The sequence below is a fragment of the Dermacentor variabilis genome, chromosome 3, assembly GCF_050947875.1.
Source record: "Dermacentor variabilis isolate Ectoservices chromosome 3, ASM5094787v1, whole genome shotgun sequence".
Lineage (NCBI taxonomy): Eukaryota > Metazoa > Arthropoda > Arachnida > Ixodida > Ixodidae > Dermacentor > Dermacentor variabilis.
The window spans coordinates 93,922,595-93,945,796 of record NC_134570.1 but is presented as its reverse complement, the minus strand read 5'-3'; the positions used below and the strand labels follow the sequence as shown (position 1 = coordinate 93,945,796).

Below are 23,202 nucleotides of genomic sequence, written 5' to 3'. Positions count from 1 at the left end.
CTCAAAGACAAGTTCAACGTGGTTGTTCGTAGCATGGCTTGAGTCGCACCAGTCATTTTCAACATTTGTCAACATCAGCGTTCCGTTTCCACGCATCTCTTTGCTGGAAGTCAACTTTCACTATATTCCCTTCATTTCCGAAGCAAAGCAACCGTTATTCTACCATTGTGACAGACGAACTACGTTATACCGACGGACCAATCACTTCATTCCAAAACCAATTGTTGGACTACTAAGAAGGCCGTAGTGATGGGATCACAATTAAGACCACCTGTGGTACAACGCGCTGCTAACGCGATTTTCCAGTGCATGAGCGTTTTCGCATTCCACCCTCTTCGGAATCTAACAACCACGAATGGGAACCGAGCCCGATACATCGTTCTGACCAACAAAGCCCCTTGGCCACCATGACAGCGCACTGGATGCAATGCAAGAAATCTTAAAGTATGGTCCTATGATTATACGCGTATTTATTTCAGCGATAAACTGCCTGTCAATCGGCTTTGTTCATTCACTATATATTCCGTCCAAATTTTGTCCCAAATCTAGATCGGGGTGTCCGTTGTGCTGTTGAGCACCATGAGCGTTTTGTTGGCCCACTGCGGAAACGTGCTGAAGCTGAAGTAGTAGCTCCCGGTAGTGTGGACCGAGATGAAAATGGCCAGGATGGTGACCGCCTTCATGAAGAAGACCGACGACAGCTGCGCAAAAATAACGGCTATTTGTACACGTTTTTCTCGCACTAGAGCGAGATGCGAACATAAAAAAACGAACTTGCGAAATTTCCTGTACACTCACAGCTAAACATTAAGTGCAGTAGCTTTTATAGGAGCGCGAGTTTTCACACTTTGATAGGTTGGAGTGACATTATTAGCCTCGAGTAACGTTAGTGTAATCCTCGAATAGTGGAACCTAGTCCTAAATATTACTATTATAAAGCATAACGAAATCTGAGGCCTTATGTTTACAGCGGTTGGTCGTGGTAGTATGAGTGCCTTTATTCAAACGGTGACTCCGGTGTAAATTTTACAAAAACCCACAAACAGCAGTGCTAGGTGTCATGTAATCACGCGCTTAACGGGCCGCCTCGTTCTGCAAGTGAATGTAGGTAGCCGCTACAAATGTCATTAACCCACCGTGCTTGCTCAGTGGCTACGGTGTTCGGCTGCCAAACGCGATCGTCGCGGGATCGAATCCCGGCCACGGCGGCCTCATTTCAATGGGGGCGAAATGAAAACACCCGTGACTTAGATTTAGGTGCACGTCAAAGAACCCCAGGTGGTCCAAATTTCCGGAATTCCCCAATACGGCGTGCCTCATAATCAGATCGTAGTTTTTGCCCTTTAAACCGCATAATCTTTTTCTTTATTTCTTTTTAGTCTCTTCTTTTACAGCTAGCCACCGCTGACAACGACCACGCGTGACGTCACTCTGCTAACCTGTTAAATCTCAACCGCCGAGGAGCGCAAGGCCGCCTTTGACGAAGTTAGGTCCCCCTATCGAAACGTTGGCCAGATTTCTCAGGAACCTTATCAATGTAACTTTTATACAATATCCCTATACACTTTCCCTTCGAGTGAGCGACTGAATTCGAAGGCGCAAAGAGTCCTTCAATGACTCCACAGAAGACCAAAGAGGAGACGAATGCATGATCTGTTTTCGTGTACTTTCATGTGTTTCTCGCATGTTTAGTTAAAGAGCATAGTCCCGGCATGTATTTCTAGCTTTCTGTACCCGCTAGGCCTCCTGGGAAGAGCCGCTGGGTTCTGCTTGTGATTAGTTTTGCACGCGGGCATGTAAGTCTCAACCACTTCTGAAAGGCAGAACGTGCCTGTAATATCAGTTCGAGATTTGGAAACATGACGCTACAACAGAAAATCGAAGTTCTCCTTAGTTGTTACATTGCGCAAATTTCCAATAAGTGCAACACACGCAAAAGCATAGACTTACATATATTATTTACATTGAAAGAGAAGGCCATGCAGGATTGACGCAAAGGTATAGTCACATGACAGCGAATGCGCTGGAGAACGCGTAGATTTTCGGTTTTATGTTCGGCTACATTCAGATATCGGTATGACAAATAGCAATAAACTTTGGCGGTGACTAGGCAACACTCCCCCGAGCTGGAGCGGCTGTGCGTAGCGTTGGCGATGGCCGTGGATGCTCGTGTTCCTATGGTACGCCTGCCGATTGATATACATATATACCTCACCGACCTCGATGGAACCGAAGTTGAAATTAAAGATGCACACTCTACGTAAAATGGCTTATACGACACAAGAAAATGCGATTTCAAGCTTTGGTTGCGGCATTGCCTTGTATAAATGGGCCGACTATTCGACTCCTATGATGTTTTCTCCTCCTCCATATCATGGTTAGTTTGTAGCATCGATTTCAAGTTTTACACTGTGAACGAGGTACCTCATCCATTACATAGAGCCGCTCCATTGATGTTAACATAAGTGGTGCCATCGCGACGCTGCCAATGCTGCACCAACCGCGACTCAATGGCACAGACATTCCACGTACCACGCTGGTGAGCCGGTACTCGAGCAGGTTGGCGTGCACGAGCGCCATGGGCAGTGAGCACACCGGCAGGAGAAGGCCCGTCGAGCAGGCGACGGTCACCGGCACGCCGTAGTACAACGGATTGACCATTGAGGACTCGGCCTGCGGGATGTGGTTGGACAGGTGATCGTGCTTTAGAGAACTAATGGCTCGGGCATCCGACGTCAAGAAGCGGCAATTATGACGTGTGGAGCTACGCCCAGAATTAACACACACCTAACGGGAGAGTTACAACGACAGACGCGACTAATTATTTCGACAGGCAACAAAACGGGCATTGATGGCACCCCATTTTGTTGGTTCCTGGCGAAGCAATAAGGGCGAACGACGGCTTCCGGAGACGCGATGAGGAGACAGCCTTGTACGCTTGCTGGTATGCTGTGCTTCAAAGGCCGGTGCGTGCGAACGCTGAGAAATGCGCCATGCGGGAACCGGCCTCCTCTCTCGCCCATGTTTCTTGACTCGCTGCGCCATCTAATTGCACGGCCAAGAGAACTCCGCGCGCAGCCTTCGAGACTAGAAGCGTGACACGCCGGTGACAGCGAACGCGGAGAATTGTTCCCTCGCTTGCCGCACACTCAGTATCACATACTCCGTGACCCAATTTGGCTAGAGATTCATTGAACAGCAGCCTATCTTATTTTGTTATAGCGCAAGCTTGACAAGGACAACAGAAGGCTCATCTGACACACACAGCGCTAACTTGCTGTACCAACAAGCCGCTATTGCTATCAGCAGCACCTACCCAATGCATTCATGGCGTATGTAGCTGAAGCATTGGCGTGAAAGGTGTCCAAAACAACTTTAGCGTGTCCGGCATTCCGGTAAGCGCAAGTGTATTGACAATTTTATCGCATCAGTGGACGCGCAAACGTGAACGGCCTGCATGGAGCAGATAGCTCGTGGCGCAGAGCTCAGTTAGACAAACACGGCTAATACTGCAGTAACCTAGTGAATTTTACTTTGTTGCTGGTGGAAATTTTTGTCAGGAACACGGTTACGCCGCTGCGGAAAATTTACGCCAGCAGCAAAGTAACATACACTTGGTTGCTGCAATATTAGCTCTGAGCTTGTCCAATTGTACTCTGCGACAGCAGGTGGCTGAATCGTGCGAGGCATTCACCTTTGCGTCTCCTCTGAGCCCGTAAAACCGTAGAACGCCTATCATAAACGTCTGGTCCGCTTGTGTTTGCCCAAATACCGAACATGGTAAAACTATCCGTGCGAAGCTCCGCAAACCTGATGCACTTATAGCGCAGCCTGCTAATGCGTCGGGTTGCTGTCCTACAGGAACCCTTCCGACGAGGATTCGAATACGCTCAACATCAAAGCAATTTAACATATCTTTATCGTCATTGTAGAGTGGTACATTCTCAGTTACACATACCGAGTGACCAAAGAGGACATCAAAAAGGTTAACTGAAGGCCAGAATTCACCGCGCGCAACATTCCCAGTGCTACAAGTCGGCGTCCAAGAGTTTCTTCGAACAGCGGTGAGCACCGAATGCCGCATGCATAGATATACATGTCGGCGTGAAATAAGTTCGTAGAGTGAGAGAGAGAAAGAGAGAGGGATAATAAACAGGGAGAGGCGCACTTTTCTACAACCCTTTAGGGAGCACGACTCAGCGGTTCGGGGATCGAAGGCGAGGGTGGATACAAAGACTACAGAAGCGGGAGACGGCCGAGGCGGTCACAGAGCCCAAAGCGGCACGTATGTACGTATTGCCAAATGGCCAGTGACCAACAGTTAGTCCGATGGTTGGTTTCGAACCCTATACCCTCAGCACAGCGGCCTAATTTGCTACCCGTTCATACACGCACTACCCCGTGACCCGTGTAGGCGGCAAAACGGTTACATACATACATACATACATACATACATACATACATACGTACATACATACATACATACATACATACATACATACATACATACATACATACATACATACATACATACATACATACATACATGCATACAGGCAGACATACATACATACATACATACACACACACACACACATACATACATACATACATACATACATACATACATACATACATACATACATACATACATACATACATACATACATACATACATACATACATACATACATACATACATACATACATACATACATACAACCCCGATATTGCCTGAAGTACACAAAGAGTGCTAACGGAATTATTAAAACAAATTTTCCGGAGGATTTCTTGGAATCGGTGATGAAAAGCGGGATGGCCGACTAGGCATCTCTGGGGATGAGTCGAAACTGGGAGTGAAAGAATAAGGGGAGTTTCTCCTATGGCGATACCAATTATATGGACACTCCAGGCGAATTTCCGCTGTCGGCGTCGTCGCGAGGTTGTGTATAAAGTGCAAATGCGATAAGATCAAGGCCGTGCGCCGTACGCTGTAGGTGCGAGGAAAGCACGCGAGCGTGAGCCGACAAGGTGGCTTTGTGCGGCGGCGTCTTCTCGTGCGCTCAAGAGGGAGCTTACAGATGTGCGCGAGTTAGCAGAGGGGAGGATGGCAGGGCAGGGTGCGTCTCCGCCTCTACTGCGGCCGCGGTTGCGGATGGCGCGGCTGAGTGCGGCCGCACGCGTACATTCTCGGAGGTAATCTGCGGTGGGTACGAAGGCTAGCCAACTCGAAATAGCTTACTGCTTCGTGTGCGCTGTGCACTCGCGTGCCTCGCTCGCATTAAAGCGAGAGACAGCACGCTGGTGAATTCCCTCGATGCGGTTGCCCCTATTCATCGCACCTGCATTCTCACAGCGAGTGTCTGCGGTGTCTTATTCACCTTTGACTGTGCGCACGTCCCACCGTGCTTGTTAATCTAGTTAGTATGCGAGTATTTCCAACAGTTCACACAGCTGATAAAACTACATACCGCACTGCGTATATCTGTCAAATCATTTGCTTTCGCAATCAATGCTGCGCCTGTTCGGTGAAACTACGACATTTTTCTCATATCGGTGAAGCAGTGGCAAGAAAGAAAGTAATCTGTTGTTTGGTCCTGAATAAGGAAATTTCGCAATGTTTAGCGCACCCAATTAGTGCTGTGTAGAAATAACACCTGCTTTATAACCGCTGGTGGCTGCTTATAGTGAGCACATGAAGGCGCCATCGCACTGTGCGATCTGTCTATCTTATGAGGAGGTGGCTGTTCTGTCAGTGAAGTTGTGAATCTGACATTCTGCCTGAAAATGAAAATTGAAAATAGGCGGCGACGCGGAGTGGTTGCGATATGCGTGACCCACCGCAGGGGTTTCTACACTGTAAAGGGCGCTTGTTCGCGGAACGGTCACGAGGCTGAGGGGGAGACTCACGAGGTCGCAGGCGATGGGTATGAGCACCGTGGCCGCTGCGGTGTCATTGTTGACCTCCGTCAGCACCGTGGTGATGAGCATGAGCACCAGCTGCACGAACACTGGGTGCCAGTGGCTCATTACCATCAGCACGCTGGACAGCCATGCCAGTAGTCCAGACTCCTGCGCGAGCAACATTTACATCAGCCGATAACTTTGTTTTCCAACAGCAAGTAGAGTAACTGCGAACCGCTTGCTGTGCATCTGCACCCTGCCCACTAAATAAACACAGCAAAGTCCGTCTTTAGTAAGAGAATTCCAGGCAAGGAAATTATAGTTATAAGCGTTCGGGTAATAAAGGAGAACGATTAGTGAGGGCAGCTGGCGGGGGAAGGGGGGAGGTGCAAAGTTCACTTCGACAACGAACCGAACGTAATTCAAGTACAACTCCTGATTTACAGGTATGCGATTATTACAGTTAACTTTGTTGCAGTCGGAAAACGCTTATTTGAATGTGCCTAGTTTGGCTTCGACCGAAAGGCGAACTGATAACAGTGGCAAAGTATTAGACAACTACACGAAATTACGTTTGTAGATTTAACGGGCGTATATTTTTTTGTATTAATAAAAATAACAAACGTGGCGCCACACGTGCACAGGCCGGCATGAAAAAATTGTCGTGGTCGTGGTAACAAACGCAAACAGAGGAAAGTGAACATTTCGTGCTGCCTGTCGCTTCATCGTTGCCACCATCATCAGCGTATTCTTATGTCCGCTGCAGGACCGAGGCTTCTCCCTGCAATCGCAAATCACCCCTGTTCTGCGCCAACTGATTCCTGCTTGCGCCGGCAAATTTCTTCAATTAATCGCCCCACCTAATTTACTGCCGTCCTCGACGGCGCTTCCTCTCTTTTGGCACCCTTTCTATAACCCTAATGGACCAACGGTTACCCATCCTACACATTACATGGCCTGCCAAGCTCCATTATTTTCTTTTAATGTTAATTAGAATGTCGGCTACACCGTTTGCTCTGTGATGCACACTGGTCTCTTGATGTTTCTTAACGTTACGCCTAAGTTTTTTTTCATTACATTGCTCATTGCGCGGTTTTTAACTTGTTCTCAAGCTTCCTTGTCAGTCTCCCTGTTTCTGCCCCATATGTTAGCTCCGGGACAATGCAGTGACTGCACACCTTTCTTTTCAATTATACTTGTAAGCACCCAGTCAGGATCTGGCAATGCCTGCCGTATGCACTTCAACCCATTTTTGTTCTTCTATAAGTTTCCTTCACGTGATTATGGTCTCGTGTGAGTAATTCATCAAGGTGAGCGTGCTCCTTTACAGACTCTAGATTTGCGTGACTGGCAAATCCTGAACTCTTTTGTTCCCTTGCTGCGTTATGGAACATTATCTTTGTCTTCTGCACATTAATCGTCAACCCCAGTCTTACACTTTCTTTGTTAAGGTCTTCAATCATTTGTTGTAAATCGGCCCCAGTGCTGTTGAACAGGACAATTTCATCTGCAAACCAAAGGTCGCTGAGATATAAGCAGTTGATCCTCTCGTTTCAATGACTCTTCAAAACCTGAGACAGCGCCACCTCCTTCCTGGTTGTGGAGGTGGCGCTGTCTCAAGTTTTGAAGAGTCACTGAAACGAGAGGATGGAAGGCTAAGTAATTTCTCCAAGATAGGGTGCGCGGGCAAAGCATGAGCTAGGAAGACAGTGCACATGAAGCCACCAGACATATAGAGATTACCTTCACCGGAGATTACCTCTAGGATAGGGTGCGCGGACAAAGCATGAACTAGGAAGACAGTGCACATGCAGCCACCAGACATATGGAGATTACTTTTACCGGAGATTACCTCTAAGATAGGGTGCGCGGACAAAGCATGAACTAGGAAGACAGTGCACATGCAGCCACCAGACATATGGAGATTACTTTCACCGGAGATTACCTCTAAGATAGGGTGCGCGGACAAAGCATGAACTAGGAAGACAGTACACATGCAGCCACCAGATATATGGAGATTACTTTCACTGGAGATTTTCTCCAAGATAGGGTGCGCGGGCAAAGCATGAGCTAGGAAGACAGTACACATGAAGCCACCAGACATATGAAGATTACCTTCACCGGAGATTACCTCTAAGATAGGGTGCGTTGACAAAGCATGAACTAGGGAGACAGTGCACATGCAGCCACTAGATACATGGAGATTACTTTCACCGGAGATTACCTCTAAGATAGGGTGCGCTGACAAAGCATGAACTAGGAAGACAGTGCACATGCAGCCGCCAGACATATGGAGATTACTTTCACCGGAGGTTACCTCCAAGATATGGTGCTCGGGCAGAACATGAGCTAGGAAGACAGTGCACATGCAGCCACCAGACACATGCAGATTACTTTCACCGGAGATTACCTCCAAGATAGGGTGCGCGGACAAAGCATGAAATTAGAAGACAGTGCACATGCAGCCGCCAGACATATGGAGATTACTTTCACCGGAGATTACCTCCAAGATAGGGTGCGCGGGCAAAGCATGAGCTAGGAAGACAGTGCACATGCAGCCACCAGACATATGGAGATTACTTTCACCGGAGATTACCTCCAATATACGGTGCGCGGGCAAAGCATGAGCTAGGAAGACAGTGCACATGAAGCCACCAGACATATGGAGATTACCTTCACCGGAGATTACCTCTAAGATAGGGTGCGCGGACAAAGCATGAACTAGGAAGACAGTGCACATGCAGCCACCAGACATATGGAGATTACTTTCACCTGAGATTACCTCTAAGATAGGGTGCGCGGACACAGCATCAGTGCAACCGCAACATGCGCGGCCACAGCCGGGCTAGGGAAGGAGGTAACGCACGCTCACCTGCCGACCCCCACCTTGCGAGAGCTTCATCACGTGACAACCAATATTGGGCGCCTGTGAAGATGGTATGCACTAAAGGGACAAACAACCGTTCGAACATGAATCGTGATAGCCCAGCTGATGGAAATATCGTGTCTCGTATTGACTGCAATGAGCACTGTGTTCCTCAGTAAAAAAGCGTTTATATCTTTATTTCTTCATAACAAGCTGCAATAAATGACTACTGGCACCCTCACGCGGTAGAAACAAGTAGAACGGCCTATCACGTGACCTTCAATTAGTGCACGCGGCTGCTGGACCTTTTTCAAATATCTAAATGCAATACATTTTTATAAGTGTGTTCTATATCTTACAATGCGCAGGAATATGTTCGAAACGTTGTACGAGTAGGAAGTGGCACCTTGGCCTCAGCCTGATCTCAGAGGGCAGAGTGGCGCTGCGAGAACTAGCGCCAGCAGCGAAAGTGAAACGCAAGTGACGGAGGCAGTCAACAAAGCCATTTCTGAACATTTAAATGTACTCGTGGTGAACGAAATTTAAGTTATATTTATTAGGCTTTGCTATCGCGAATTGCCGAGAAGAAGGCCCATCTTCACAACATATCTCACTGCCTCATGAGGCGTCTGTGACAGGGATGTAGCCTCTGTAAACATTGTAGGACACTAATTATAATTAATAATACGGACAGTGCAGAATACTCATTAAACCATACTGAGCTTGCGTTATCCTGTGCCCTTACGTTAAATATATACACTACAACCATGCCATTCGTATCCTTCTAAGTTTATACAATCGTGGGGTGATGCAAATTGGGATAGTTGCTTGTGGCAGGGACAAACTGCCAACGGCCGCTTCGTAAGCTTGTACCTAGCATGACATCACGCCAACGTGTTGTTTATTATGACAAAGTTTACCAGGCCACTATGACTAAGACTTTATCGCTTGTCTGGCATCATCTGCACAGTCTACTACAGTATCCAAATGACGATATCGTCCCGTTGGCTCGAAGAAAATGTCCCTATTCACTTGGCCCGACCATTGATAACTCGCTAGTACGTACACAACGTCCTCACGCGCAAGATCACTGCGCTTACACTCATACAAACGCTTGGAGTTTAGAGAGTGGGCCAGTCAGTACGACACCTCTGGCGTACAAGGGGTGGTATTGGAGTCATCAATGTTGTTTATGGCCGGTTTTGTGCGATTAAACACCCAGATGCCTTTTGAAAAAGGGTTTATCTCAGTATGAGCATTCATGTTTACATTCATGTTTATATTCATGTTTCATGTTTACAGCACCCTACTTGTGCAGCTTGTCGACGAACATACGAATGGACGCAATACGGACGTAGATGCGATACCGCGTACGGTTCGACATGTTCAAACTAGTCGAGTTGAAGACAGCTTCTCAGTACTTCCCAGCAGGTATTAGAGTACGTTGTGTGCGTCGTACTACGGGTTCCCTGGCTGTGCATACATATGCCGCTCAGCAAAAGTTACGCGACAGGAAGGACAGCTTCATCGGACTATCTCCAGAAAAAAAAAAAAGACATGAGCAATGAAGACTCGCAGTTCAGCACGCACCTTGATGGCGCCTGCCACGCACAGTCCTCCCCCGTAGATGATGAACGCGCTCCACGGCACCTTCCGCTGCACCAGGCTCCATTCGAGCAGGTATTCGGTGAACAGGCGGTCGCACGGCTGTTGCGGCGTCGCGAAGAACACCAGCACCAGCAAGAACACGAACGTCGTGTCTCTGAGGCTCCTGCAGCGCATTCGAGGCAATCTTGTTTTGCGGTCGTGCTGGGACGATGCAGCCGCTGTGGAGCCTCTCATCATTCCCTGGCCGTCGTCAATTTTCGTTGTGCGCTAGGTCCTAATGTTCGCACCATTTTAGGCCCTCCTAGCGGGGCTTCTATAGTTCGTTACGCTTACAGAAAACAGAAGAAATTAAGGTTTATTGAATGTGTTTCGTGTTGTTGGTTTATTCAATATGAAAGCGGTACGCTTAGAGTCAAGCTTAGTGGGGGCGAAAAGAAGCGTGTGGGAAGCCCGATCCCCTTCCTAGAATAATGCCAAGAAATTGCTCGCAGAAAAGGGACACACGTGTTAGTGAAACGTAAATAGGAGCCGATGGTGAGAATGTAAATGGAGCATCCTGAGCAAGAGTGCAAAATCTGATTCCCCGGTATTCACCATCATGTGCTGCCCACAAGCTAAGGGAAATTATAGCATTGCCGTGTAGTTGTGACTCTCTTGCACAGGTGCTGTCGGCTGGAATTTATAGGGTAACTCTAACATGGCGATGGTGCGGGTTTGCAATTTAAAAAAGTTTTCATCATTAATAGAATACATCTCTCTTGAATTTTTGCATTCGCCGACCACTTTTTTTTAGATTTCTTCGTGGTGAAATATATAGTACTACCATATTCTAGACAGCCAGAATTCCTCTTGAGGCTTTCAAGCAGCCGCTTCGAGGGACCAGTGACCTGCTTCAGTAAAATATTTTTTACACCAAGATTATCTGACGCCGAAGACATTGTAGCGTGCAGAATTTGCGCCTACTAAGTTTACAAGCATCAGTGAAAAAAAAGGATAGCTTACAGCCACCACAAAAGCAGTCTTCGTATTTTTACCTTTCTGGGGTTATTTTCTTGATGAATGCTCGCCATTATTGTATTGGTGCCGATCACTATGTTTGCATTACTATAACAAGATTTATGTTCTTGTCACATACAGTTTTTTAACAATGCAAACCCCCAACCTAGCGTAACATTAACATGAAGCCGCTATATACGTGCATCTGGTTCCATGGTGTTATTATCACTTTGACAAGGAAGGCCGCGCAAACAGAGTTCTCGCTTCAACGCCGCTAGTTTGTCTTACTTTACGTAGTTAAAAGCACCTGCAAACAGGATACAGGGCCCTCGCGAACTGTAGTCAGATCTTTATTGTTTTTTTCTATCGCCTTATTTCTTTACCTTAGAGGTATCGTGTATTCCATTCAATATTCTAAGCGCCGTCTTTCTCTCACTTATTTTTCTACTCGCAACAAAGGAACTATTTGGACGACATGCCTGACTATGTGGCTGCACCGTTTAGAGGGAGAATTTATTCTGTTATGGCCTGCCATAGTGGTAAGGCTTGTGTATCAGCGAGCGACTGCTGGTGCCAATGGTAATCAGACTGCAAATGCAAAGCAATAAAAAATCGTTGGGCAAGCCATCACTTTGCTCCGTAAGGCGAACCCCAATATCAGGATGAAGGTAGCCACCGCGTCCAAGAAACCGAACGTGTTATACATACGACCAAAATAGTGCATTTTTCAAGGGTGGAATGAGTGGTTTCGCCGCGGATGTCAGAGGAGCACTGCTGCTGCGGCAAATCAAAAAGGTGCGTCAGCTTTTTTATTTTTTCTTTGGGGGTGTGGGGGCTTTCTTTCGAACGTAGAAAAAAAGAGCCACGCAAGAAATAGTGTGCCCGAAACTAATCTAAATTGGTACTTTCGCACATGTCTTGAGACAGCGTGGATCGGCGGTATGTGTGATAACTAGAAAAGCAAGCAAATAATTATTTCGAACCTATCGATTAGGAGCAACAAAAAAAAAAAGAACTGTTCTTCATGTTGCTGATAATACAACGTTGCTTACAGTTTGAGCAGAAAGCATCCCTTTCTTTAAAAAGTGCTTGAATGTTGGAGAACCCTTTATAAGCTGCCTGCACGGGACAGGATGGAACGGGAGGTCGTACTCTTGTCGAATATTTTACACTGTGTCGAAAAGTGTTATTCGGCAAATTTTACAGCAGTATATTACCTCCGACAAACAACTATTAAGACTAAAGAAACATGTGTACCCGGACTAATTATTCACCCAGCTATAGTTTGGAAAAAAGAATAACTGAACTTACAACAGTCCAAATTCTTCTGGCACCGCGAACGGAGTGGCAAACTCGGAGCGAAGCAGAAGCACGAGGAAAAGCCCAAGAATGCAGGCCATGACGAAGTACTCCAGCATACTGCACAGAACAAACGGTGCATGGATCGAGATGCAGTACTGCGCTCCAATACGCTTAATTTGACTCGTCTAAAACCATCGCCACGTAAGCCTACTCCAACCTGCGGTTTGTCTAATGTAACCTGCAACCTAACCTAACTTGGAATTAGTGAGCTTTTGTCTGCGCTCTTGTTATTGCCAGTGAGTTAAATGGTTGAAGGAGGCACGCTTGTCTTGGGCCTCGTATTAATGTAGGAACTGATTTGAACTTGTTGTCGCCATAGCGCGTTGTATCATGTGGTTCGGGGTTGGCCAGATGCGTTCCCGTGCACGAACCGGTGGATGAAAACGAGTCACGTGGCCGATCACGCTCTTCCCTCCGGAGGAGCTATCTGGATCCTAGAGCGAGCTGCGCTGGGAGCACGATCAGATTTCGCCGATCAATTAATCATCGTCACCGCGATCGTGGCATTGTATGTAAACTGCTGGACGAATCTATATCCAAGTAGCCTTGTCTTGCTTGTCCGTCTCGTCTTACTTTTGTACTTTTCAAATTATTCCTGTGAAATACCGAAACGCCTGTGATTTGTCGTTGCATCACTAGGATAGTTAGCTGCTTCTCAAGCTTTCGGTTTTTTTTATCCTTCATGCCCCTGCCTCATATGCTGTTCAGGCGACAGCCTAAGACGGCTCGCGGGAGGAAAATTCACCGTCCGTCGTTGCGGCAGAAAATTCAATGGCACCAAAATTGGCGGTCGAACTCTGGACCTTCAGTGGGAGTCGAACCCACGACGTTAGGTGTTAATTATGGCAAAGAGAATTAAGGCACAGTTCCTTAAGATATAGTTAATTAAGGTAGTCGAACCTACACTCTTTGATGCAAGTCGAACCCACGACATGTGGTGCTAAATGAGGCCACGATAATTGACGGAGAGCTAATTATTATGTATTTACTTATGGCACTGTAATCCGTGGCCTGTGTTGCGAGTAGAACCCACGACCTGTGCTGTTAATAACGGCAAAGTTACTAAGGTATAGTTAGTTAAGATAAAGTTAATTCAGGCACTCGTGCCCACCACCTTTATTTGGAGTTGAACCCGACACCTTCGGTGTTAATTAGGGTTAATGTTATTAAGATACACTTTAATTAGGGTAACGGCAATTAAGGCACTCGAACCCACAACCTCTTCGTTGGCGGACAAGTAATAGGAAGTAACAATGCATTAGAATGAAAAGTAAAGTAATGCAATGAATCTCTCGTGACCGCGCAGGCTTTCACCTTCATCCTCTTTGGGGTATGCTAAAGTGACTGACTTTGACAACCAGAAAGCTATGATTGTACACTTTTTGTTTCAACGAGAGCGGTAGGCTCCCAGGCATGCACTCGGGACTGTCTGCCACGTATGAACATCGACACTAAATGTGCCTAGAGAAGGCATATTCCGACGACGTGTCCCTGCGGGAAAATGTCACGCGCCTACCGCAGAACTAACGTGACGCCTTCTGCGCGACGTCCCGACTGAATACATGTTTTGACGGTGGCAGAATTTCTGAGGCTGTGGCACGTCAGGCGTAGAGGAAGTTCGTCGAAAATGGACCCTGCGTAACGCGCACTCGGCTATTCCTAATCGAAAACTGGTCAGGTCGACCTCCGCAGTTTAACTTCACTGCCTGGTAGTGCAGAGTCGCAGAGCTTCAGAACGACATTGTTTTGCAACAAAGGTGCCGCACCGCGTTTTATACCTGAATTTCCCGAGAGCGCGGTATTTTTCTTCCAGGATCTTCGCTATGCTTTCCTTCGTCTCGTCGTCCTCTTCGCAGTCGCTGCGGGAAAAGAAAAATAAAAGCGTGGACAGCGACATTTTTTCATAAACATCTATCTAATGTAACTAAATCGTGGTAGGAACGATTTTTTCAAAAGCCTGGCGAACGCAGCCGCAAGGCCAACTTAGCATTACGTATCATTAATGACAATACGTATCATTTAGGGGCGCAGACGACGAAGACAAATATTTAGGAGGTGCAGAAATGCGAGGAAGGAGCGCGGAAGGCCGCATGCGTCCTCTCCAGGCGAGAAATAAAGCAGGTTTAATTAAAAAGCTCCGCTGATTTTCACCTTCATCATCTTTAGTTTTTGCTGCCGGCTTCTTTTTCTTTTCTTTCTTTTTCCTACGCTCTAAGTGTGGAGAGCCCATCAGCATCCTTGCAACGTGGTGATCTCAAGTTTGTCTACACTTCCGTGCAGTATGCGTAAATTAAACGAGAAATTAATCGGGCACCCTTGTACGTAGGCTTTCTTGCACCCTTAGGAGCAACTATTTAATCGGTGAAAGCGAAAAATGCAATGAAATACACCGCTGTCAAAATCCGGCAACTGGTATCAATGTTCCAGCTAATTGAGCTCGCATAATTTCAAGTCACTTCGGTGGCGAACGCCTTTCATAAAGCTGGTTCTCGGGAACTACGACTTTGAACGTAGATCCATACATGAACAACAGATGTAGCGATCCTTCCAAAGCGGACCTTGTACTGCATTCGTAGGTTTTCAGCGAGTACAGTTGTTACTAAAATAAAACCAGACGCTCTCACTATTCCTTGAGGAAGACCACAAACACCACCATCCAGCAGGCCAGGATGCCGGCGGCCGAGATAGGCAGGCAGATGATGAGCCACGACATCATTGTAAGCCGGTCGTACGAGTACCGCCTGCCAACGAAAGAAAGAAAAAGCTGGAACAGGCATTGGGCGCACTTTTTTGGCATGTGATAAGGTTTGATTCTTCTTTTTTAGGCCGCAATAACCCTAGAGAAGAGGGCTCTCTGGTGCCGTTATTTCACCGCAGAGTCTCATCAAAGCCAGTGTTCGTAGACTAGAACGTACTAAGCTCCTTACAGGTGTTAGCTATGGCGTTCTTTCTGTTCACGTTAAACGAGCCCGGGGGGGGGGGGGGGGGCAGGGTAAGAGCATACTCCACAGTTAAGTTTGTTCTTGCTGGGGGACATGCAAGCTAAACAATCAAATAATTATAATAGGGTGCAGTTTAAATTAAGAAAGCTGCATATCCTTTTTGTTACTTTATCAGAATTTCGTTCCTCTCTACTCATTCCTGTCTTTGTGTTATGTTAGCCAATATGGTACAAACGAGAAAAAAAATAAACTAATACAAAGTGCCAGCCGTGGGCTCCGATCTCTTACTCTTCAAGCACCATGCGCAGGACCCGAGACGCCGGGTTGCCAAAGACCGAGCCGACGGCGCCAAGAGTTGCGGAGTAGGCGACGGACAGGAGCAGGACACGTCGGATAAGCAGGTACTTCCTGCGGTTATAACAGGTGTGTACCGGCGCCTGAAACTCCGCGTGACTATGGCGGTCGTTTGTCTATAAGCAAAAACCTTGATGTGTTCCCTATGGTGCATTTTTTCAAATGAAAGGGAACAAGTAAACGCAGCAATGGAACTATTTTTTTCGTTGTTTCATCGATCTCTTCACATTTCCCGCTTACCGGTCTTCCTGTTAATATTGAACGAACCTTAATGGCCCTTCTACTGCGAAGCTGTTAGGGCATTCAAAAAAGCTTGAAAGCGTTTTCTGTGTTCTCTCAGTGTCAGCGAAAGAACGTGTACACCAGATGTAAAGGGACACCAAAGAGAAATGCGATTTCTCCTGTATTAGTGTAAATTATCCTTCTGCATTACGAAATAATCAAGCTTAACGTGAGAAGACGCTTGTAGCCACATAAGCCGCAAAAAGGGAAGACGAATGTCGAGGCCACCCTGAAGTTTCCGCGCCAGGTCGCAATGACGTCATGGCATTTGACGGAATCTGCTAGGGCCTAGTTAATTCCTTAAAGGTAAAAATTAACTAAAGGTGGTCTAAATGTGCTAAGGGTGGAACATGGCAAGTTTCGCGAGCTCTTGCCGAGCAAGCGGGGCCCAAATATGAAAGAATACTTTCGTATCAGTGAAGTCACACTGACGTAAATACTTTGGAGTGCCGGCGCAGTCTAAATAAAATGGAACTATGACCTTTATTTTGTATTTTAATATGCAACCTGTTATCTTTAAAATAACGATAGAGTTTTCAAAGAATACATCCTCTGTCTAAACTGCCATGATGTTCCTCTTCAGTGTTCTATTAAATTAGCATGGGAAAAGAGGGAGATGCATATTTGGGGTGATGGGTGGGCAAAGATTGAGGGAGAGAGAGAATAAACCTTATGCAAAAGAACACAGGAGCGTAAGATGCTCCTCCACTCTGCAGTGGGTGGTCCCCTCAGTGCAGGAGCCTTAGCTGCCCTTCTCGCTCGGTTGGCCAAGTTGAGGAGGTCCGTGGAGTCGGAGATGGGCAGCGTTGTTTCACCTTTTCCGTGTGTTGGGGTGTGCTATGGGTGCGAGGTGTGGTCTGCTTGCATAAGCCCATACCATGTGGTAAATCGTTGCGCATTGATCGTAGTGTGGGCATATATAGGTGGAGAGTGTCTGGGTTAATTATGAGGCGAAATGAAGATTGTTTAATACTCGTTCTCTGCCTGTTAACAGACGTTACATGGAATGAGAACAAACTCACCTCCTAGGACTAAATCTGACTAATATTAAAGCTAAGCTTTCTTTTGCCACACCTCCCGAACTCTTCTGATCGTAGCTACTGTCTTGCCGTATCGCTGATACTTAATGAAAAAGTTTAATTACGTGCCCGATCGAACTGCGGTCCCCCAGCTCAGCAGCCAAATGCTCTAACCATTGGGCCATCATCGCACGTACACTACTGTTGTGCCAGCGCAAACTAGCTTTGAGCTGATCGCCGCATAAGTCCCATTTCGTATATAGCACGAGTACGCAAGAACACATGACGCGAGAATGAAATGGGTAAATTGAAAGCACTCGATTATTCGTCCCACGAAAGCTTCGCTCCACACGAATTCCAAGAGTGAGTTGAATATGCCTAAGATTTTAACTAGACAGCGTGTGGGGCCGCCTCATGTATGATGTGCACTGAATGTTCCAAGCGTGCTGTTCGACTAGGGGTTTGTAAAAGCTAAATAAATGGTCGTTTTCTCCCTATTTAGGTTCTTTATCTGAGGTACATTGTCCAGTAACGGGAGAGTAAAACGGGGTACCCAGATTTAATTTTGACTAGAATCGTGTGTTGCGGGGTAGAGGACGGCCGCGTGTCGGGTCAAAAGCTTGTGTTGAGATTGGCGTAGAAAGTTGACCAAGCGTTCGCAAGGAACTCAAGGCGCCACTGAGTTTAAATTTGCTATGCACAGAATGCTCGAATGCGTTATATCAATTGTTTCTCAGTGTCCTAGGAAAGCTGCAGCTGGTACATATTTCTCAGCTGCTTGAAATGGGTGACACAGTTAGAGTAACATGCGTTCGTAAAGTTTCTCGGTTAATTATGAGTTTTGCAGGTATAGTTACTGAACTCGCAATTTCTATCTGATACCATGGGTAATAAAAGGCTTGTAGCACTTTTCGCCGGCGTCGTCGGTGAACTATCCGGAACTTGTTTATATATAGTGGTAATACTGTTATGTTACAGGTAGTGTGTATGCAATGTTCAAATTGTGTGGTTCAAAAGTGGCGTTTGCAGTAAAGTACTTATGACAGTGCTCCAGAGCGCTATGAAGCCAATATACGCAATGTTTCTCAGTGTCCTGGAGACACAAAACATGACACTGAGCGCTAATTTGAAAAAAATTTGAAAAAAAAGTGAAGTTAGTGTAGTATTACTACAAATATTCACAGAAAGCAGATTCACTGAAAATTTGGTTAAGATTCTACAAGCGGGCACAGGTCTTCTGCGTGTTCTTTCTGATTTTTTTCCGTCCACAAAGCTCAATCTTTTCCGTGACTATTTCTTTCGCTTAGTTCCTTTCAACCCGAAAGCCCAGCCCCCGGGCATTTCATTTAGCGATTTCAAATTGTAAAAAAAAAATGTTTCGATGCCGCAAACGACACAATATACAAAACGTCTCCCCGCTGGCAAACGTGGCGCGGCGCTTGCGAGCAATCGCATCGTCTGCTCGTCCGCCATGTCGGGTCGTGGACCTATATGGCACGAATCGATCACATGATGGTGACTGGCCAACTAGCGGCAATTTGGCGAAAAAAATTTGGAGGGCGCTAATTAAAACTGGAACGCCGATAGCATTCAAAAATCCCTGGCTACTACTCACGCTTCCCGGCAACTGCAGCTTCTGTAAGCGTTATGTTCAGTGGGAAACGCTAGCGGTGAGCGCTATGCACGGAGGAGAGCAGGCGATCTTTCTGGTAGAAACGCAGCCTCTTGCGTGGGCCGCGGAGGAGAGTGCCATCTTGATGGCGTTGTTGCAAAGAATTGAGTGCTCTATGAATGCTAACAACGCTGCAAACGGGGTATATACCGTATAAACGCGTGTAAGGGCCGCACTTTTTTTTACAAATTCGAGGGCCTATTTTCGGGGTGCGGCCCATACACGCGACATACGAAAAAAAATTTTTTTTTTCAAGTAAAAACAGACCAATAAGTGAATGCGCGTTTATTTACAATAATCCTCATCAATCATCACTATTTACAATCAGTCATCATCACTCGCGGAGTCCTCAGACTCCGAGCTGGTGCTGCATTCTTCTGGCTCATCACCCCACAAGTCGTCGTCTTCAGTTCCGTCCAAATCGTTGGAAATCCCGGTCACTTTGAAGCTGCGGGATACAATGTCCGTAGACACCGAATTCCACGCGGTCAAAATCCAGCCCAGCACAGTCGCGAGCGGTGCCCTCTTGAGCCGCCCGGTCGGAGTCTCATCGTGATCGCCGTTTGCAATCCATTCCGAGTATTGCCTCCGGAACTCAACCTTAAAAGGCCAGTTAATGCTCACGTCCAGTGGTTGCAGCACGCCGGTGAGGCCGCCCGGAATAACGGCCATGTCTGTGCGGATACTGCCCAGTTGTTTTTTGACTCTATCACGTACCTATCACGTACTTTTGAAAGTTCAGCACCTTGTCGGTGTAGTCGGGGGGCAGCCTCTGGCACAGCGTGGTCCTTCGCCGAAAGGATAGGCCCTTCCTCTTTAAAAATCTCCGCAACCAGCCGACGCTACCTTTGAACTCCTCGCGGGGTATGCTTCTCGCACGCGCCAAAGCTTGCGTCTTCACGCGCAGCATGTCCGTCGTCAGCGCATATCCATTGTTCCGCACTTCCATTGCGTAGCGGAACAGCTCTTCTTCGAGCTCAGGATATTTGCATGGCTTGCCTCGAAAAGCACGCCTTTTGGAGCTGGTGGTCTTCAACGCATCCTTCTGGTTGCACCACCTTCGGACGCACTTCTCGTGCACGTTAAATTTTCTACCCGCCGCACGCTTGCCATGGTTGAGGGCAAACTCCACTACCTTCAATTTAAAGCCTGCCGTGTAGCTATTGATATGTTTGCCCATCGTGCTAGAATGGCAACGCTCGATGGCAATTCGTGAAAAATAAAGCAGAGCACACACGAGAGCCGCAACAACAGCGTGCGCCCACGCCAACAACGCTGCTACAACTCGCGTGCCTTCGACAGTCGCAAAACAAAGCCGGGGTGGCCAGCATGGTGGCCAGGGCTGATGATACCGATGACGATATGGATTGCGGAAGCTCGCGGCAGAAAGAAAATATGATGATGATGATGACCCGCGACATCGGCGCCATCCGTGGGCGGCATCTGGAAGCTTCCGTGCGCGCGCATTTTGAAGGCTAATCACACGTGGGTCGTGGAAAGTTCGGGGTGCGGCCCTTACACGGATATTTTTTTTTTAAATATTTGCTTCGGGAAGTTGGGGGTGCGGCCCATACACGGGTGCGGCCCTTACACGCGTTCATACGGTATTTCAGTTTCCACTTAACAGAATTATGTTTTCTGGTATATTCAAATTACAATCCAACGCTATCATATGTGTACGTTGCGGTTAGCTTGAGCTTTACAATTTTGCTGTTGCATCTTATTATGAGAAATTCAATTAGTCCAGTAACACCTCTGGGCCACGCGGAGGGCCTGAGTGCTTGTGGTTCGGAATGATTTTGTGCCAGACGACGTGCAACGCCGACATCGAATTTTTCGCGACACGCGGTATTGCATTACGATAAAAATTGCTGGCTCTCCCGTAATCGAGAGTAGATGTATGCATGAAATGGCCACTGGCAAAGCATGTTGGATGAAGAAATTACGACCATTACTCACAACCATCCGCAACGCGCCTGACGCTGCCGGCCTAGTGACGCAGCGCGCCGCCATCTATCGAAGCAGGTGGCGCAAAACATGCGCCGTTGAACTCACGGACCGCTGGCGTTGCAAAGAGCCCAGGCAACCCAGTCTCAGCGCCAAAAGATGTCAACAAAGTGCATGGTGCACTGTATCTTCCTTTTGAACGTCGATATTTGAAATGAAAAAATAAAGCTTTAGCGTACTAGAAGTTACAGCTTGAGGGATATTGTGAGCATTGGAATGTTATCGTCTGAGTGACCGAATAACAGCCTTGGCCTTTGGCTCGAGGTCCCTTGAAGGCCGCCGACAGCGGGAGCTAAAAGCATTCCATACTTGAAAGGTTCTCGCCACTTTCCAGGTCGCAGTGACTTTAGCGTAGCCAACAAAAGAGCAATGCGTAATAGTTGTCGAATGCGATCTCGGCCCGACTTCCGACCACCCTCACGTTAGTTTCATGTGTAACAAGCTCGTTCACACTACAGGCGACCGCCGCGGAAAGTAGGAGCGAAGTAGCGAACACGCCGCACATGTGCAGCGATCCTGCCGGTTTCCTCGCACACAACGCACGATGCAATAAGCCACTCACTGCGCCTCCTGCTCGAACTTGGCGGCGAATTCCAGGCTTATAACGCTGCTCCTTTTGCGGCAACCTGCAGACAACGGCAACGCAAGAGATTGTGGCAGCGCCAGCTTTCGTCTTAGAGTCTGCGTTACGCGAACATTCTTTTAATTTTTCCGAATAAATGCTATGCAAAAATAGACGCATTGCGTGTGATTGTCTGAATTTACGTAATTGTTTACCTCCGCCACATTCCTATAGGAGGCCCCTAGGCTAAACACGTGGGAAAAGGCAAAAAAGCCCACGGCCGTGCTAGAGAGGCGACATGCACTATCTTACGGCCTGCGCTTCGGGGCTAATTCACAATTTTCACCGCCGCTAGTTCGTGGCGACGTTACCCGATCCTGGCCAGTTGAACTGACTGAACCGGATAGCCTTACCATGCGGGGAGGCCGGGCAGCAGATGGCACCTCTTTAGGCTAATTTACATTGTCTTTATCGTGGGCCATTGGATTATCTTTGAGAAGCTTTGAATCATGAAAATTTGGAAGAAACGACCTTATAGCGTTCCCCGCTATGGTTTCCCGGCAAACATTGCGGTTCCATAAGCTGCAGTTGCTGGCAAGCGCGAGCAGCAATCGCGGAGCTTTGAATGCTGTCGCGTTCCACTCTTAAAGACGAGGCTTAAGCGTCTACCAAAATTGTTTTCACCAACCTCGGGAGGGTGGTTCAGAACCCCTTTAAGAGCTCGTGGTCATCTCATAGCCACCATATAGAACATTCCCACCGGTTAACGCCAATTTCGCTGGCCTCTCATGTCGCACCGGCCCACCGTTGCGATCTAGGAGGTCGCGGTTAATGCATAGAGCTTCTTAAATTATTGCCGAGAATTATATACGGCACCAAAATTACGCGTTTTCTAAACGGGCTTAGTGCATTTCTCCATAGATATGCCGGGATGTGAATGTTCGAGGCTTATCCTGAACGTGGCTTGGCCTAAAATCTACATAGCTACACAAATACCGCTTTCCCTAAAATTAAATAACATAACAGTATACGATAACTAAGCGAAGAATGCAAAAAAAAAAACGACTAAATCTGGCGCACTGCGAGCGCGCAACTTGTAGTCTTTCTTCCGACTTTCCATGGCGGCTCACCCGCGCTGTTGACGTCCGATATAATTGTGCAACGAAGCACGCGTTCTTGCGTATTACATAGAAAAGAAAAGAAAGAAACAGCACTGCATACGTTGTCAGAGCAGAGAGCTTAGCATTGTGACAGAATGAGCGCTGTTCGCCAGACGCGTCTTCAAAGTGTGCTGGCTGTCCGAGAAAGATGTCAATCCAAAGCATAGTATATTCCCATACGTACAAAAGCGCAGTAGCACCAGTCTCTCCACTGGTACCTACCAGAAATGTTATAATTGATGCCTGCGAAGGCTGCGGCTTCCTCGCTCAGTGAGTCTGTTACGAGAACAAAAGTGCAGATCACGAATGCTACAGACGATCTTCTAGCTACGTTGCCTCGACACCTTTACGCCACAGTGGCTATGTCATGAAGCGTGTACGTGTAGGCGTTGCATGGAAACCGACTGTGCAGCAAGTACGATCGTCGCCACCCCAGCAACCCGTTTCCCAAGTTACGCTATCAAAACA

General features: G+C 47.3%; 2 protein-coding genes across 2 annotated transcripts; both read right to left on the bottom strand.

Moving 5' to 3' along the window:
* Positions 1-405: 405 nt before the first annotated feature.
* LOC142574055 (Na(+)/citrate cotransporter-like) lies at positions 406-2,667 on the bottom strand. The gene is made up of 2 exons (XM_075683232.1): positions 2,533-2,667; positions 406-701 (listed from the first exon to the last, which is right to left on the bottom strand). Exons 1-2 carry the CDS (start codon positions 2,659-2,661, stop codon positions 546-548), a joined length of 285 nt encoding a protein of 94 aa, XP_075539347.1. The 5' UTR covers positions 2,662-2,667; the 3' UTR covers positions 406-545.
* A 2,156-nt stretch (positions 2,668-4,823) lies between these two features.
* Positions 4,824-22,694, bottom strand: LOC142574625 (sodium-dependent low-affinity dicarboxylate transporter 1-like). The gene is made up of 9 exons (XM_075683667.1): positions 22,655-22,694; positions 21,575-21,638; positions 15,967-16,086; positions 15,361-15,477; positions 14,515-14,595; positions 12,686-12,793; positions 10,361-10,541; positions 5,911-6,072; positions 4,824-4,850 (listed from the first exon to the last, which is right to left on the bottom strand). Exons 1-9 carry the CDS (start codon positions 22,692-22,694, stop codon positions 4,824-4,826), a joined length of 900 nt encoding a protein of 299 aa, XP_075539782.1.
* Between the last annotated feature and the right edge of the window lie 508 nt (positions 22,695-23,202).